At 47.6% G+C, this 16176-nt stretch overlaps 1 protein-coding gene across 1 annotated transcript in view; it reads left to right on the forward strand.

The window, feature by feature from the left end:
- The window catches only part of LOC143986844 (uncharacterized), a 247655-nt gene that overhangs the window by 182190 nt on the left and 49289 nt on the right, over positions 1 to 16176 (forward strand). The window contains 1 exon segment of the mRNA XM_077485252.1: positions 1111 to 1162. Within this exon segment, the coding sequence (XP_077341378.1) occupies positions 1111 to 1162 (52 nt within the window).

A 16176-nucleotide genomic window follows, 5' to 3' on the forward strand; every position in this document is an offset into this window, starting at 1 on the left:
TCTGATTGGCAGCTATGATCGCGCTGTAAACGGCCGCTGTGATTGGCCGTTTACAGCGATCTGTGATTGGCTGTGTCCAAGGGACACGGCCAACACAGATTTTCCCCGATGCGTGCCCTCGAGGGTGCGCGGGGAGAGAGAACACAGGAGGTCATCCAGGGACGCCCTCCCGGCAGTTAGCATCTGCACTGTAGCCGTCTTTCGGCTATAGCGTGGGCGCGAAGTGGTTAATAAAGGACTTGTCAAAAATGTTTTTTGTGTTTTTATTTACTTTTGACATTTTTTTTGTTGAATGAGTAGGGCTACTATGTAACCCATACTCATTTACATTAGAGGTAGGATCTGAGGGCCCCCTTTTATAAAGGGCTTCTAGATTCCAATAAATCACCCCCTGTAATGCACAACAACCGAGTCAGGGGTGTAAGGAAGAAGCCCTTGTCCTTATCAACATGGGCACAACGTGTTTTGGGGGGGGGGAATCTCTCCTCCAAAGCACCCCGCCATATTGGTCATGTGGCCTGGTATGGTTCAGGAGGGAGGCGACTCGCTTGCCCCCCCCCCCCCCTTTCCTGGCTTGCTGGGCTGCATGCTTGGATAAGAATATAGTATGGATTTTGGGGATGACCCCACGCCATTAAAAAAAACAAAACTTGGCTTGGGGTTCTCTTTAAAATACTACCAGATCTAAGGGTCTGGTATGAATTTTGAGCCCCCCCCCCCACACACACACACACACACACTTTTTCTTATGCCAGCACTTGTTTTGTTTATATTCTAATGTCAGCGGTCGCCTGCTGCTTAACACCAGAAATCTGTCATTGCTCGAGGAATTCCTAGAAAGCTTTGGAGGAACCCTGTATAAGAAACACTGGACTAGGCAGTAATATATTGCTCTCCCCCTTGGCGGGAGTGGAGATGACCCATCTATAAGGATATACAGTACATACACACACAGCACAAGGCTGTGTTAACACTATGAGATGTTTCATGGAGCTGCAGTTCCTTTGCGATCCACAAGGTGGTGTTCTCACTTCTACCAAGTCAGGAAGTCTCAATGGAATACAGACAGGAAGTGATGTCAAGTATAAATAGGAAGTTCCGGGTGAGAAGCGAGTTGGGAAGAAGTAGAGACGAGACATCGCTGGACGTGGCAGCAGAGGAGGTAATAAGTTCTTATTTTCTATTTACACCCAGTAACCCCCCGTCATGTCCGTCCTCTTCCTCCATAGTCACTGTGATGTCTTTTATCTCCAGCAGATGATGATACACACATATATAGTTTGGAAACCTAGATTAACCCCTTAAGGCCCAGAACATTCTCCCACTTACGAAGCCAGAACATTTTCTTCATTTTGGAGACACATTTTAGTAATATGTTCCTCTAGACAAACAGCACTGACAATAGATAGACAAGGGTTCTAACTAATTTTATAGCAAAAAATACTGATTGTTGCACGTAAACAAGAATGTCAGAAAAAAGACCTGGAGCTGTGAGTGAATAGACAAGACCATGACCATCCTGACCATACATGGCCTACAAAGGGTAATTATTACTCTACACGGGCAGCCAATGGACAGTCATTACAATATGCAGCCAACACAATGATGGAGTGCAGGGGTCAGGAGTATGTTCCATCATTGGTGTCAGAGGGAGGAAAATATTAAGGGTTCTGAGCAGTGCCGGGACAAGGTCATACGGTGCCCTGGGCGAAGACTAGGCAAACTGCTAGGTGTAAAGAAAGAGTCAACGTCATTTCATAACAAGAAAATACTTAAAACAATACACACATTTGAATTATATGTATTTTTATTAGAGGCACTTAAAGTGCTTTGAAATAATAATGCAGCAAAAGTAGAAAGGCCTGTCAACTGTTTTTTCTGTCAGGGCCCATGTGAACATACTAAGACCCCTTTTACACTGGGGCCCCCATACCGCCCCAAAGATGCTGCTTGCAGGACTTTTCCTAATGTCTCGCAAGCGCACCGCCCCAGTGGGAGAGCACTCGGGTGGCATGGAAGGCAGTTTTCATGCGCTTTACAGTCGCAATTTCTAGCGCTAAAACTCCTGAAAAATGCCTCAGTTTGAAAGGGGTTTAAAGTTTTCAATTTTGCATTATTTTTGCGTAAGGTAGTGCCCAAATATTCACAAAAAAGGGAAAAATTCTATATATTTTTTTTTTATACTAGTATAGCGATACCCTCACTTAAGAGGGCCGCAAGTTTGGTTTGGGTCCTGAGCACAGCTCCGCCAACCCCCCGGCAATCTGCACTACCCACTTTGGCACAGTTAGTATCTAGCAATACACATTAAATCGCTTATACTCTAAATATGTGTGTGTGCGTGCGTGGGTAACTCAAGCTCATAGACAATCCTTGAAAGTATATAACTGACTTTACTTATTGTTTTTATAAAAGGAATAACATGAATCAAACATTTGGATTGCAACACATAATCAGGTCCCTGCAGTAACCAGTAATAAAGATAAACAGAGTAATCAGCATAATAAAGTATTGCTATGCAACTCTAGCGCTGCCCTTTTTCAGCTACTTCCCCACATGGGTAAACTAACACCCAGCACTGTCTACCTATGCAGTCAGGCCTGACTGATCTAAATGGAAGTCCAGTAAAACAATATTCGCTAGCAATCTTTCGGTGGTGCACTTGAAGAACAACTTTGTAATCCAAACGTATAATAAAGATAAAGCATCTGTCTTTAAACAGCTCTCACCACTCGGACAAGTCCAAGTCCGGTTTCTCTGCCTTTTCGTCTAGGAACAGGAATCCACCGACCTCCAAGTCTTCAATCCTTCTGGTGTACTGCAGCAAAGATGAGAAAATGTCTCTCAGGTGCAACTAAGCTGGCAGAGAGCTCTTTGGAAAAGAGCACAAGGCCCAGGCTTCAGGCCTTGTGCTTTCAGCAGTTCAGCACAGACCTCCTCTTGCTAGGAGAGAGGGGGGTGTCCAAAGAGAGCGAACTAGGCCTCTCCCCCTCCTTACATTTCCTCCCCCATAAGTCTCTGGGGCATAACTCAAAGCATCCTGGGAACCAGCGGGGTTCTGGGAACAGTAGTTTTATAGTTCTTAAAGAGACCCCGCTACACTAGTAATAGCGGCGATCAGCAACTTATAGTGGGAATCAACTATGTTTCCTGTGTATGTGCTGCTTTTTACTACAGATTGATTTGTTAAAAAAAAAAAAAAGGGTAAGAACAATATATAGTGGCAGCCGCTTGATCTTTCTTACAGGCAGTGGGACGTTTCCCCTCCCGCCACCGCCCTCCAGTGCTTCTCCCGGCTTGCCCGTACGATCAGTGAGAGGGAGAAAGAATCGGTCCATGCATCCAGCGGTTTCTACGGGTTGTTGGCTATCCTAGCTGATGTTACCATTGCTTTGAAGCTACTTCCATCAGACCTGCCAGCTGGGATGGCATGATTATTGATGAAAATATATAAATAGAATACACTGCGCTGGAAGAAATCTATCAAATTAAATGTGATGCACGCTCTATAGGTGCTAAAGTGCATACGTTAATACATAAATATGAAGTATATCTGGTGTGAGCAATAAAATAGTAAGTTAATAGGCAGATATAAACGTAAAATATAGTAGACTACACAACTCACTTCAAAGTGCTCATGTGCATAAATGTGTGTATAAATAAATAAAAAATTTAAAAACATGAACAAAAGTGCACTTGTGCATAAGTGTGATTTCCAATTGTGCTACGGATGACCGTGCCAAACCAGTCCATACAAAATAAATTGTAAATCAAGGTGCTCCTATGCATATATTTGACTTTCAGCAGCGTCACTGGTAATTGTGGTGGTAAATTCCATAAATTCAAATGGCCCAGTAGGTGATCCAAAACATGTCAAGGTGTTATCACTCAGGTGCTCCCCTTAAGTAATGAATGCTCACCTTAAAGCGTGCGACTTTGCAACTAAGCTTAGACAAAGCACGAGTTAGAACCACTTTTGGGCTCATTTAATGGTACCAGGATCCTGGACTCCTCAGTGTGTCTGTCAGAAACCATGAATCAGACCGAGACAGAAGTACAATTAAATCACACTTATTTATTAATAAAAATAAAAAGGTAAATCGAGTAAACGTAGTCAAAGCATAGCCAGAGTCCAGTAACCGGATCGAGTAGTCAGCCAGTCCAGAGTTCAATAACAAGATTGGGTAATCAGCCAGGCCAGAAGTCAGGGATCCAAGTGGAGCAACAGCAAGCAGGATAAGGAGCCAGAAGGGATGTCAGCAATCCAGTCTTTAAACAGAACCACAGGAGATGGTTTCTTGTGATGTGACCAAGGCGAAAGCAGATATGAAGTGAGCTGGACAGCTTTAAGTAGGCAGATCAGGCGAGCTGGATAAGGAACAGCTGGTAACTGTGGAGAGAGATGAGAGCTGGCAATTAGCCGACAGCTGAGCAGCCAGCCCAGAGAAGGAAGGGCTAAGCCGGCCCTGACAGTACCCCCTCCTCAATGACCCCTCTACCTCGGAGGACCACCGGGCTTGAGCGGAAAATGTCTATGGAACTCGCGGAGGAGGACAGGGGCATGTACGACTGAGGATGAAACCCAGGAGCGTTCCTCCAGACCGTACCCCTTCCGATGCACCAGGTACTGTATGCGCCCACGGAACCTATGGGAGTCAAAAATGGATTGTACCTCATGCTCCCCATTGTTCTCAACCTGAATAAGGTGAGGACATGGCACAGAGGTGGTAAATCGGTTACAGACCAACGGTTTCAATAAGGAGACATGAAACACATTTGAGATGCGCATACTAGGAGGAAGGTCCAACGCGTAAGCCACTGGGTTAATCCTGTGAAGGTTACGGAAAGGCCCAATAAACCGAGGTACAAACTTCAGTGAGGGAACACGAAGCCGGAGGTTGCGAGATGACAGCCAGACCCTGTCCCCAACCTGGTAGGGAGGCACAGGCAGGCGTCTGGGGTCAGCATGGAGTCTGTACCTATCATTAGCATGACGCAAAGCCTCCTGGACTTGTACCCAAGTGGAACGAAGACCACGGAGATGCTCCTCTAACGCAGGAATACTCTGCGGAACAAACAAGTCAGGCAACATGGAAGGTTGGAACCCATAATTTGCCATAAATGGAGACAATCGGGAGGCAGAATTCAAGGCATTGTTAATAGGTCTGACCAGTTGTTATGGTGGTCATAAATATAGCAACGTAGGAATTGCTCCAAGGACTGATTGGCTCGCTCTGCGGCCCCATTGGACTGCGGGTGATACGCAGAAGAGAACGCAAGCTGGATTCCCAACTGTGCCCAAAGGCTCGCCAAAACCGGGAGACAAACTGACTGCCCCTGTCCGAGACAATCACCTTGGGTAGCCCATGTAAGCAAAAGATCTCCCGAGCAAAAATGGAAGCCAGTTCCTTAGAGGTAGGCAACTTTTTAAGTGGAATACAATTACACTTTTTTTGAGAACCAGTCAACCACCATAAGGATAACAGTGTTGCCTTGGGAGTTGGGCAACTCCACAATGAAATCCATTGACAGGGGAGTCCAGGGACTCTCTCCATTGGGTATGGGTTGTAGGAGGCCCACTGGAAGGTGTCGTGGAGTCTTACTCTGAGCACACACGGGACAGGCAGCTATAAAGGCAGTAACATCAGCCCGTAGACTAGGCCACCAGAAATGTTGAAAATGGCCCAAATGAGTTGATTCTTCCCAGGATGGCCAGCTGCCTTGGGAGAACGGTAAGTCTGGAGCACAGCAGTACGGAGACTCTCTGGGACAAAGCAGCGGTCACAAGGTTTCTCAGGAGGAGCATGGACCTGAGCAGCAAGAATTTTGTCACCCAAAAGGAGAAGTAAGACTGGTGCGAACCGTAGCCAAGATACGATCAGGAGGAATCATAGGAACCGGAACCGACTCCAACTTGGAAGTGGAAGAAAATTGTTGTGACAAGGCATCAGCCCTTACATTCTTAGTACCGGGTAAGAATGACACAATGTAATTAAAAGAGCCCATCGCACCCTTCTGGGAGAGAGTCCCTTAGCCTCAGACAAGAATGTAAGATTCTTATGGTCAGTAAGAATAAGAACAGGCACAGTGGTACCTTCAAGGAGATGTCTCCATTCTTTCAGGGCTAAAATGATCGCCAACAGCTCTCTGTCACCAGTCTCATAATTGCACTCAGCAGGTGACAATTTCTTGTAAAAGTAGCCACACGGATGCATAGCACCCTCAGAGTTAGGACGTTGAGACAGAAGGGCGCCAACTCCAGTCTCAGAAGCATCAACTTCTAGGATAAAAGGCAACGTAGGATCAGGATGTGCCAACACAGGAGCAGAAACAAAGGCAGCCTTGAGAGGCCTTAATGGACTCCGGAGACCAACTCTGTGGGTTACCGTCCTTTCTGGTCATATCAGTCAGGAGCTTGACCAGAGACGAGAAGTTACGAATAAACTTCCGATAGTAGTTGGTGAAACCCAGGAAACGCTGCAGAGGACGTAAAACCCACGGGTCGAGGCCACTGTAGGACTGCCAAAAGTTTCTCTGGGTCCATCGAAAAACCAGCAGTGGAAATGACATAGCCCAGGAATGTAACCTGTTCACGATGGAACGCGCACTTCTCCAGTTTACAATAGAGATTTTTCTCTCTTAGTTTCTGAAGCACACGACGGACATCTGTGTGGTGGCTCTCCAGGGACTTGGAAAATAACACACATAACTGCAACAAATCTCGGAGGACATCGTTAATAAAGTCCTGGAAAACTGCCTGGGCGTTACAAGACCAAAAAAGGCATTACCAGGTATTCATAACGGCCTGTTCTGGTATTAAACGCAGTTTTCCACTCGTCGCCCTCATTAAAGGGGTTGTAAACCCTTACAAACCACTTTGACCTACAGGTAAGCCTAAATTAAGGCTTACCTGTAGGTCCAAGAAATATATCTCCTAAACCTATACGGTTTAGGAGATATTTACCTGAAGACAGCCACCGCTGTCTACAGCGCATGTGCCGTAGACAGTGGTGCGCAGGCGCACTGGGCAAGCCGCAAAACGCGGCGATATGCTGCGAGTGTCGGCTCCCGTGCGCATGCGCGGGAGTGACGTTATCGCTGCTCTGGTGAATCACAGCGCCGGAGCAGCGAGACCCACCAAGAAGATGGACGCTCGGAACTACAGGGGACAGCGGTGACTTCGCTGGCTCCTTTGTCAGGTAAGTGACACATAATGGACTACTATGCAATGCATAGTAGTCCATTATGCTTTACCTTTGTAGGGAATCAAAGAGGAAGTAAACCAATCAGGGTTTACTTCCTCTTTAATGCGCATGAGATTGTATGCCCCTCTCAAGTCAAGCTTCATGAAAACCGTTGCTCTGTAATCAATGGAATTGGGTAGGCATTCTTGATCGTGACACAATTGATACAAGGTCTCAGTTCACCGCTCTTCTTCTTCACAAAGAAGAAACCAGCACCAGCAGGTGATGAGGATTTGCGGATGAAATCTCGACAAAGTGCGTCAGCAACATACTCCTCCATGGCCTTATCCTCCAAGACCGACAAAGGGTAAACCCGGCCACAAGGAGGTATGGCACCAGGTTGAAGGTCAATTGCGCAATCATAAGACCGGTGTGGAGGCAAACTACCGCCTTGACCTTTATCAAAGACATCGCTAAAACCGCGGTACTCCTCCGGCAGGGGGGGGAGTGAAGAGGTGCACAGGACCTTGGATACCTTCAGGAAGCATGTCTCACTGCATTGTGGTGACCAGGAGAGAACCTCAGCAAGGAGCCAATCAAAAGAGGGGTTGTGCCTCTGTAACCAAGGATAACCAATAACCAGTGGAAACCTGGGTGAGGAAATAACTTGGAATTGGATTATCTCATGGTGAAGAGTCCCTATGGCCATGGACAACGGAACCGTCTCATGAGTCACATGGACAGGCTGTAAAGGTCCCCCATCAAGAGCCTCAATGGCAAGTGGAATGTCACGCAGCTGCAGCGGAATCGAGTGCTGCAAAACAAATGCAGCATCAATGAACAGGCCTGCAGCCCCAGAGTCGATTAGAGCCTGTATCTCGATGGACGACTCAGCCCAAGAAAGGGTGACCAAAACCAGGGGCTTATCCTTCTGGATAACTGGGGACGACCCCTGAAAACTCCTGACAGTTCATCTACTTTTGCGGCTCCCCCTCTCAAACTTAGACAGACAGGCCAGGGGTTCATGGGAATTTTACAGAACTACTTAACCACTTCAGCCCCGGACCAATTAACAGCCTAAGGACCAGAGGTCTTTTTACAATTTCGCACTGCACTGCTTTAACTGGTAATTGCGCGGTCATGCAATGTTGTACCCAAACGAAATTTGCGTCCTTTTCTTCCCACAAATAGAGCTTTCTTTTGGTGGTATTTTATTGCCTCTGCGATTTTTATTTTTTGCGATATAAATGGAAAAAGACCAAAAATTTTGAGAAAAAAATATATTTTCTACTTTTTGTTATAAGAAAAATCGAATAAACTCAATTTTAGTCATACATTTAGGGCAAAATGTATTCAGCCATATGTCTTTAGTAAAAAAAATGTCAATAAGCGTATATTTTTTGGTTTGCGCAAAAGTTATAGCGTCTACAAACTAGAGTACATTTTCTGGAATTTAGGCCGCGTACACACGCGGGGACTGTTCGCCCAACTTTGTCCGTCAAACAGTTTCGGCAAACAGTCCGCTCAAAATTAGCATGGACGGACATGGCCACACACGACGAACGAACAGTTTGCTGAAACCGTGCGCGATGACGTGAACGGCACGTACGACGGGACGAAAAATACGACGTCCTATACACTGCATTATAACTTTCGGCGTGTAAATCCTTTCTGAGCATGCGCGGAACTTAGTTTGACGAACAAGCCTACACACGGGCGGACTGTTCGCTCAAACAAGGTTTCAGCGGACAGTTTTACGGAATTTCCGAAAAACCTTGTTCGTCAAACTGTCCGCTGAAACTGTCCGCTGAAAGCCCACACACGAGTGGACTGTCCGCCCAAACACTGTTCAGCGGACAAAGTTGGGCGAACAGTCCGCCCGTGTGTACGCGGCCTTACACAGCTTTTAATTTACGACTGCCTATCTCATTTCTTGAGGTGCTAAAATGGCAGAGCAGTAGACACCCCAAGGAAATTTCTGAGAGGCATGTTGAGCCCAAGTGATTGAATAATGACACAAAAAAAAAAAAAAGTTTACAATGATATATTGCTCACACATGCCATAGTTATATGTGGAATTGCACCCCAAAATATATTCTGCTGCTTCTCCTGAGTACGGGGATACCACATATGTGGGACTTTTTGGGAGTCTAGCCGCGTACGGCACCCCGAAAACCAATCACTGCCTTCAGGGTTTCTAAGGGTGCAAATATTTGATTTCACTCCTCACTACCTATCAGTTTCGAAGGCCATAAAATGCCAAAATAACACAAAACCCCCCCAAATGACCCCATTTTGGAAAGTAGACACCCCAAGCTATTTACTGAGAGCCATGTTGAGTCCATGAAATATTTTATATTTTGCCACAAGTTGCAGGAATATTACAATTTTTTTTTTTGCACAAAGTTGTCACTAAATGATATATTGCTCACACATGCTATGGGCATAAGTCAAATTACACCCCAAAATAAATTCTGCTGCTTCTCCCGAGTACGGGGATACCACATGTGGGGGACTTTTTGGGAGCCTAGCCACGTACTGGACCCCGAAAACCAAGCACTGCCTTCCGGATTTAAATATAAAACGCTACCAAAAAAACCTGTTAGCGATCGCAGGGATCAGGCCTGACTCTGCCATCGCTGTAGTTATGTGCTTAGTGTTTTGTAAGTGACAGCGATCGATCGATACTGCACTTGGGTGGGCTGGGCGGAGGGGCAAAATGCAGGTGCTAGCAGGTATCTGGGCTGATCCCGCTAACAATGCGTTTTTTTGGAACCCTAAACTGCTGGGGACGCTAGTATAGATCTGATCAGATCAGATATTGATCTGTTCAGATTCTATACCACTACGGGAGGTTTATGCTTTGCGTGTGGGTGTTAGCGGTACTGGCACTAACCTAGCGCTGCCTGGGGCGACGCAGACCCTGACCCTAAAACCTAATTGATATCACCCGCCGGGTGATCAGGGGGTTAAACCTTTATTGGGTAATAAATGGTGGGTGCCCTGATGCTATAAAAAGCAAACTAACTAACCAGAGTCACCCGTAACACTTATACGGTGATCACTGGTGAAAGGGTTAACTAGGGGCAATCAGGGGGTTCAATTTTTTATTTGGTAGTATATGGGGGTCCCTGGCGCTATATAAAAACCTGACGGGGGAACCTAAATAACTAACTGGCTAACCAGCGTCACCAGTGACACTTATACGGTGATCGCTGGTGAAAGGGTTAACTAGGGGCAATCAGGGGGTTAAAACCATTATTGGGTAGTATATGGGGGTACCTAACACTATAAAAACCTGGCGGTGAACCTAAAAAAATAACTAGCTACCTAGCGACACTAGTGACACTAATGCAGCGATCAGAAAAATTATCGCTTAGTGACACTGGCAAAAGGGGGTGAAAGGGTTAACTAGGGGCAATCAGGGGGTTAAAACCATTATTGGGTTGTATATCGGGATACCTAGCGCTATAAAAACCTGGCGGTGAACCTAAAAAAATAACTAGCTACCTAGCGACACTAATGCAGCGATCAGAAAAATGATCGCTTAGTGACACTGGCAAAAGGGGGTGAAAGGGTTAACTAGGGGCAATCAGGGGGTTAAAACCATTATTGGGTAGTATATCGGGATACCTAGCGCTATAAAAACCTGACGGTGAACCTAAAAAAATAACTAGCTACCTAGCGACACTAATGCAGCGATCAGAAAAATTATTGCTTAGTGACACTGGCAAAAGGGGGTGAAAGGGTTAACTCTAAGGGCAATCAGGGGGTTAAATCTTTATTGGGGGGTGGTAGGGGGCTACCCTGAACCTAACACTAACTGCCCTGACACTTTTTACTTTTACAACTGACACTGAATGCAGTGATCAGCAAATAAATGATCACTGCAATCAGTGACACTGTGACTGGGGGGGGGGACATCGGGGGGGGGGGGTTTGTGTGCCTGTGTGTTAGTTAGTGTCAGTGTAGTGTTTGGTGCAGACTTACACTGTGTCCTCTCCTCGCAGTCTGGTCAATAAGACCGCCCGAGGAGAATGACATCACTTCCTCCCTGCCTGTGTATACAATACACAGTGAGAGGAAGCTTCTCATTCGCCAGGAGCGATCGAGAGGGGATGGCCAGAAACCAATGGCCATCCCCTCATCCCGGATCGCTCCTGAAGCGAACCGGACCGCCGCATCCAGCGGGAGGGGGTCCGATCGGACCCCCCACCCGCTGGAAGGCAAGCACGTACATGTACGTGCTTGTGCCTGTACATGCCATTGTGATGACGTACAATGGCATGCGGCGGTCGTTAAGTGGTTAACTGGTGTCCTTTTGAAGATTTCAATATTCTCTGTAATTATTTCGCAGGGGCTCCTCAGGTCAGCCCTTGCTCCCTCCCCCCAAGTATCCTCTCACTACAAGCAATTCATTCTCATGTCTGAGTTTTCTCGGAAATTAGGCTTTAATCCAAATCATTTACGGGAGGGATGTTTGTTTGGGATCTGGGCAGTTTCATGGGTTCCAAACAGGGGGTCCCTTCTTATCATCAATTCATGGGATGCTGGAATTCCTCCTGTTATAGCTGATACATACTGAATCCGTATACTGAAGCTATCCGTGCGTTCACTACTTTACTAGACAGATTGTTACCTACCCTTAATCAAGCTTTCTTATCACACCTACTTTTTTGTCCTTCTTTTTTTTCCCCTGTTTTAGGCGTACTGACCAGCTAGGCCATGGCACACCTCCGGTCTTGATAGTTAGTGTATCGCATTTCTGACTACAAACACACTTTGGTTCCTCCTTGGTGGCTCCTGTAGGTTGCAGGAGCAGCTCTCTACGCTCCTCCTATCCCACCTCTGACAGTGAGTGACGCCACACACACCGGGACATGACTACGAAGCAGCGCCATCATAGGGGGAGTGAAGCACTGACAGGGAAGGGCTGCTTCAGTGACGATCTGTCTAGGTTTGTGCCAGGTGCAGGAGTGCACTCAGCACAGTAAAAGGTACAGACGCGATTATACACATTAAAAAAGGGAGGACAGACCAAATTGGCACCATAAAGAATGGGGAAAAAAATCTGTTTACAATGGATAGGGAGATGGCAAAGGTATTGAATTCTTCTCCTCAGTTTTCACAAGGGAATCGGGGGGGCTTCAATAACCAAGACTGCAAAGTTTGTCCTCATGACACATCACAGGAAGCACCTCCATAGTTAACAGAGGACAGAATTCAAATTCAACTTGGGAAACTTAACATTAATAAATCACCGGGATCAGATGGCTTGCACCCGAGGGTACTTAGGGAACTCAGTCAAGTAATTGCCAGACCATTGTTCCATTGTCCTCTTTTACTGACAGTTAGGGATGAGCTTGGTGTTCGAGTCGAACGCATGTCGAATACCGAACGTTATGGGCTGTTCGCACCAAATTCTCATGGCCCACAATGCACTGCGCCATCGCAGTACATTGCTGGCTCATGATTGGCCAAGCATGCACTGTGACCCCGCATGCTTGGTCAATCACAGCGCCGGCAGCGAGGAGAGCCATAAGTGACCACAGGCAGGATGCCTATGGCCAATTATAGCTCAGGGGGTTTATTACACGCCCCACACTATATAAGGCCGCCAGCGCGGCGGTCTTGCGTAGTGTGTTCCGGCATGCAGGGAAAGAGCAAGATAGGCAGGGACAGTGTGTTCTTTTCTCAGGCATCTGCAGGAGTTAAAGTGGGTGTTGTGTGCCTCCAGCACAGTATAAACCTGTAGCTACCCTTTTTTTCTGGTGTTCTCTAATACAGGCATATGCAGGAGTTAAAGTGCTACCCAATTGCTGGTTTTCCCATCTCTCAGCAGGCCATTACTATGCCTGGAAGGCCAACAAGGAGAGGGAGACAGTCACGAGCCAATAAAAGAGGGCAAGCAGGCTCTATGTCTAGAGACAATAGTGCTGGTCGTGGACGCGGTGCATCGTCATCAGCACATGGCCATGGGACACGCTTGTCCTTATTTTCGGCAGCTGGACGTGTTGAGCCGCATCATGCTGGAGATTTGGTAGAGTGGATGACCAAGCCCTCCTCATCCTCTCTCACCCAGGCTAAGGGTACTAGCAAAGCAGCTGCCAATGCTTACTCTTCCCTCATCTCAATGTCATCAGTCACTCCTTCCCTAGACCCAACATGTCCTCCTGAGGAGGCACCCGAACTGTTTGAGCACAGTGTTGGGTACATGCTCCAGGAGGATGCCCAGCGTTTTTAAGGCTCTGATGATGATACCCAGCTAGAGGAAGGCAGTAGCATGAGCGCAAAGAGGGGATGCTCAAGAAGGACAGCAATCTGGCAGTCATGTTCCACCAGCTGCAGCATACTGCCAGGTTTGCTCCAGTGATGAAGAGGGAGGGGATGATGAGGTCACTGACTCTACGTGGGTGCCTGATAGGAGAGAGGAGGAAGAGGCACATCTCCAACGAGGCAGGATGCCCTCCGGGGGCCAGCTTAGGGGCAGCACACCGACTGAATCGCAGAGCTCCGCCTGTTCAGGGCGCTGCCTCTGCGCGTTATTCCAAAAATTATTTGGTGTGGGCCTTTTTTGAGACGAGTGCATCAAATCGCACCGCTGCTATTTGCAACATATGTCTCAAGCGTATCTTGCGTGGTTCACTCCCAGCCATCCACATGCCCAGCGATTGAATGCTAGCTTGGCTAAATTGCTAGCACTTCAACTGCTGCCTTTTCAGTTGGTAGACTCGGCCCCAAAACGCCACTTTTTCTCACGGAAGGCGATTCCGGCTCTTTACCGGCATGTGGAAGGCAATGTCCATGCCTCGCTGGACAGGGCGGTCAGCGGTAAGGTGCATATTACCATTGACTCATGGTCCAGCAGGCATGGACAGGGACGTTACCTATCTTTCACGGCCCATTGGGTCACTCTTCTGGCAGCTGGGAAGGATGCAGGACAAGGTGCAGTAGTGTTGGAGGTTGTTCTGCCACCACGCCTCCAAAATGCTACTACTGGTTGTGACACACCTATCTCCTCCACCCCCTCCTCTTCTTCTTCCTCCATGGCCTCTTCCAGTGCTCTGTCCTCGGAACCAGCGGTGCTCTGTAGGCGTTCAAGGGGCTATGCAAGTACGCAGGCAAAAATATGCCATGCCGTGCTTGTGCTGGTTTGTTTGGGGGACAGGAACCAAACTGGGGCAGATATTTTGTCAGCTCTGCAGGGGCAGGCCGAGAGGTGGTTAACGCCACGCCAGCTTAAGCCAGGAATGGTGGTTTGCGACAATGGCACCAACCTCCTCTCCGCCCTCTGACAGAGACAACTGACCCATGTGCCCTGTGTGACTCGCGTCCTTAACCTGGTGGTGCAGCAGTTCTTGGGCAGGTACCCGGGCTTACAGGATGTCCTGAAGCAGGCCAGGAAAGTCTGTGTGCGTTTCCGCTGATCATTTAATGCCTGTGATCGGCTGGCTGAGCTCCGAAAGGAGTTGAACCTGCCCAAGAACCGCCTTATATGTGACATGCCCACCAGGTGGAACTCAACGTTGGCCATGCTGCAGCGGCTGCACACGCAGCAGAGGGCCATCAATGAGTACCTGTGCGACTACGGCACCAGGACAGGGTCACAGAAGGAGTGGTGGAGAAGGTGGCCGCCTGACCGATGCGTTCAGACAAAACTCGGAATGGTCAGGAAAGTCTGTGTGCATTTCCGCCGATCATTTAATGCCAGTGCTCGGCTGGCTGAGCTCCAAAAGGGATTGAACCTACCCAAGAACCGCCTTATATGTGACATGCCCACCAGGTGGAACTCAACGTTGGCCATGCGTTGAGATTAATTCCAGAGATAAAACAATAATTCTCCCGCTCTACAAGACTCTACAAGACTCTGGTCCGGCCGCACCTGGAGTATGCTGTCCAGGAAATGGAACGAATACAAAAGGGGCAACAAAGCTAATAAAGGGTCTGGAGAATATTAGTTATGAGGAAAGGTTGCAAGCACTGACCTTATTCTCTCTGGAGAAGATACGCTTGAGAGGGTATATGATTTCAATTTATAAATACCGTACTGGTGACTAAGGATTAGCCGAACACCCCCCGGTTTGGTTCGCTTCACACCAGAACCTGCGAACAGATCTAAACTTCGTGTGAACTTTAGAACCCTATTAAAGTCTACGGGACTCGAACGTTCAAAATCTAAAGTGCTAATTTTTAAAGGCTAATATGCAAGTTATTGTACTAATGTAGTGTTTGGGAACCTGGGTCCTGCCCCAAGGGACATTTATTGTCGGCTCCCCGTAATACAGAGAACAGTCATTGAAAGTCATTGATAAAAAAAAAAGAAAAAGCGTGGGGGTTCCCCCAAATTCAATTACCAGGCCCTTCATATCTGGTATGGATTTTAAGGGGAACATCACGCCAAATGTAAAAAAAAATGGCGTGGAGTTCCCCCTACAAATCCATACCAGACCCTTTATCCGAACACACAACCTGGCAGGCCGCAGGAAAAGAGGGGGGGGCAAGAGAACCCCCCCCCTCCTGAACCGTACCAGGCCACATGCCCTCAACATTGGGAGGATGCTTTGGGGGTCTGTGACCCCCTCAAAGCACCTTGTCCCCATGTTGATGAGGACAAGGGCCTCAACCTCACAACCCTGGCCGGTGGTTGTGGGGGTCTACGGGCGGGGGGCTTATCAGAATCTGGAAGCCCCTTTAACAAGGGGACCCACAGATCCCGGCCTCCCCCTGTTTGAAATGGTAACGGGGTACAAAAGTACCCCTACCATTTCACAAAGAAACACACACAGTTGAAAAAGTCCTTTATTAAAAATAAAATTTTTTAAAAAAAGATTCCAGTGGTGGTAATCCACTCTTGCTATCCAGTGACGGATGATCATCTCTCCGGGGTCCAGCAATGGCTTATCTGATCCAGCGACGGGTGATCTCTCCTTCCAGCGCAGCGGATCCATCCATCCTCTGTCTCCACCGGAGGAGACACTGCGGGGATCCCGGC

The sequence above is a fragment of the Lithobates pipiens genome, unplaced genomic scaffold (assembly GCF_037356315.1).
Source record: "Lithobates pipiens isolate NorthernLeopardFrog02 unplaced genomic scaffold, aLitPip1_a1.2 Scaffold_18, whole genome shotgun sequence".
Classification (NCBI taxonomy): domain Eukaryota; kingdom Metazoa; phylum Chordata; class Amphibia; order Anura; family Ranidae; genus Lithobates; species Lithobates pipiens.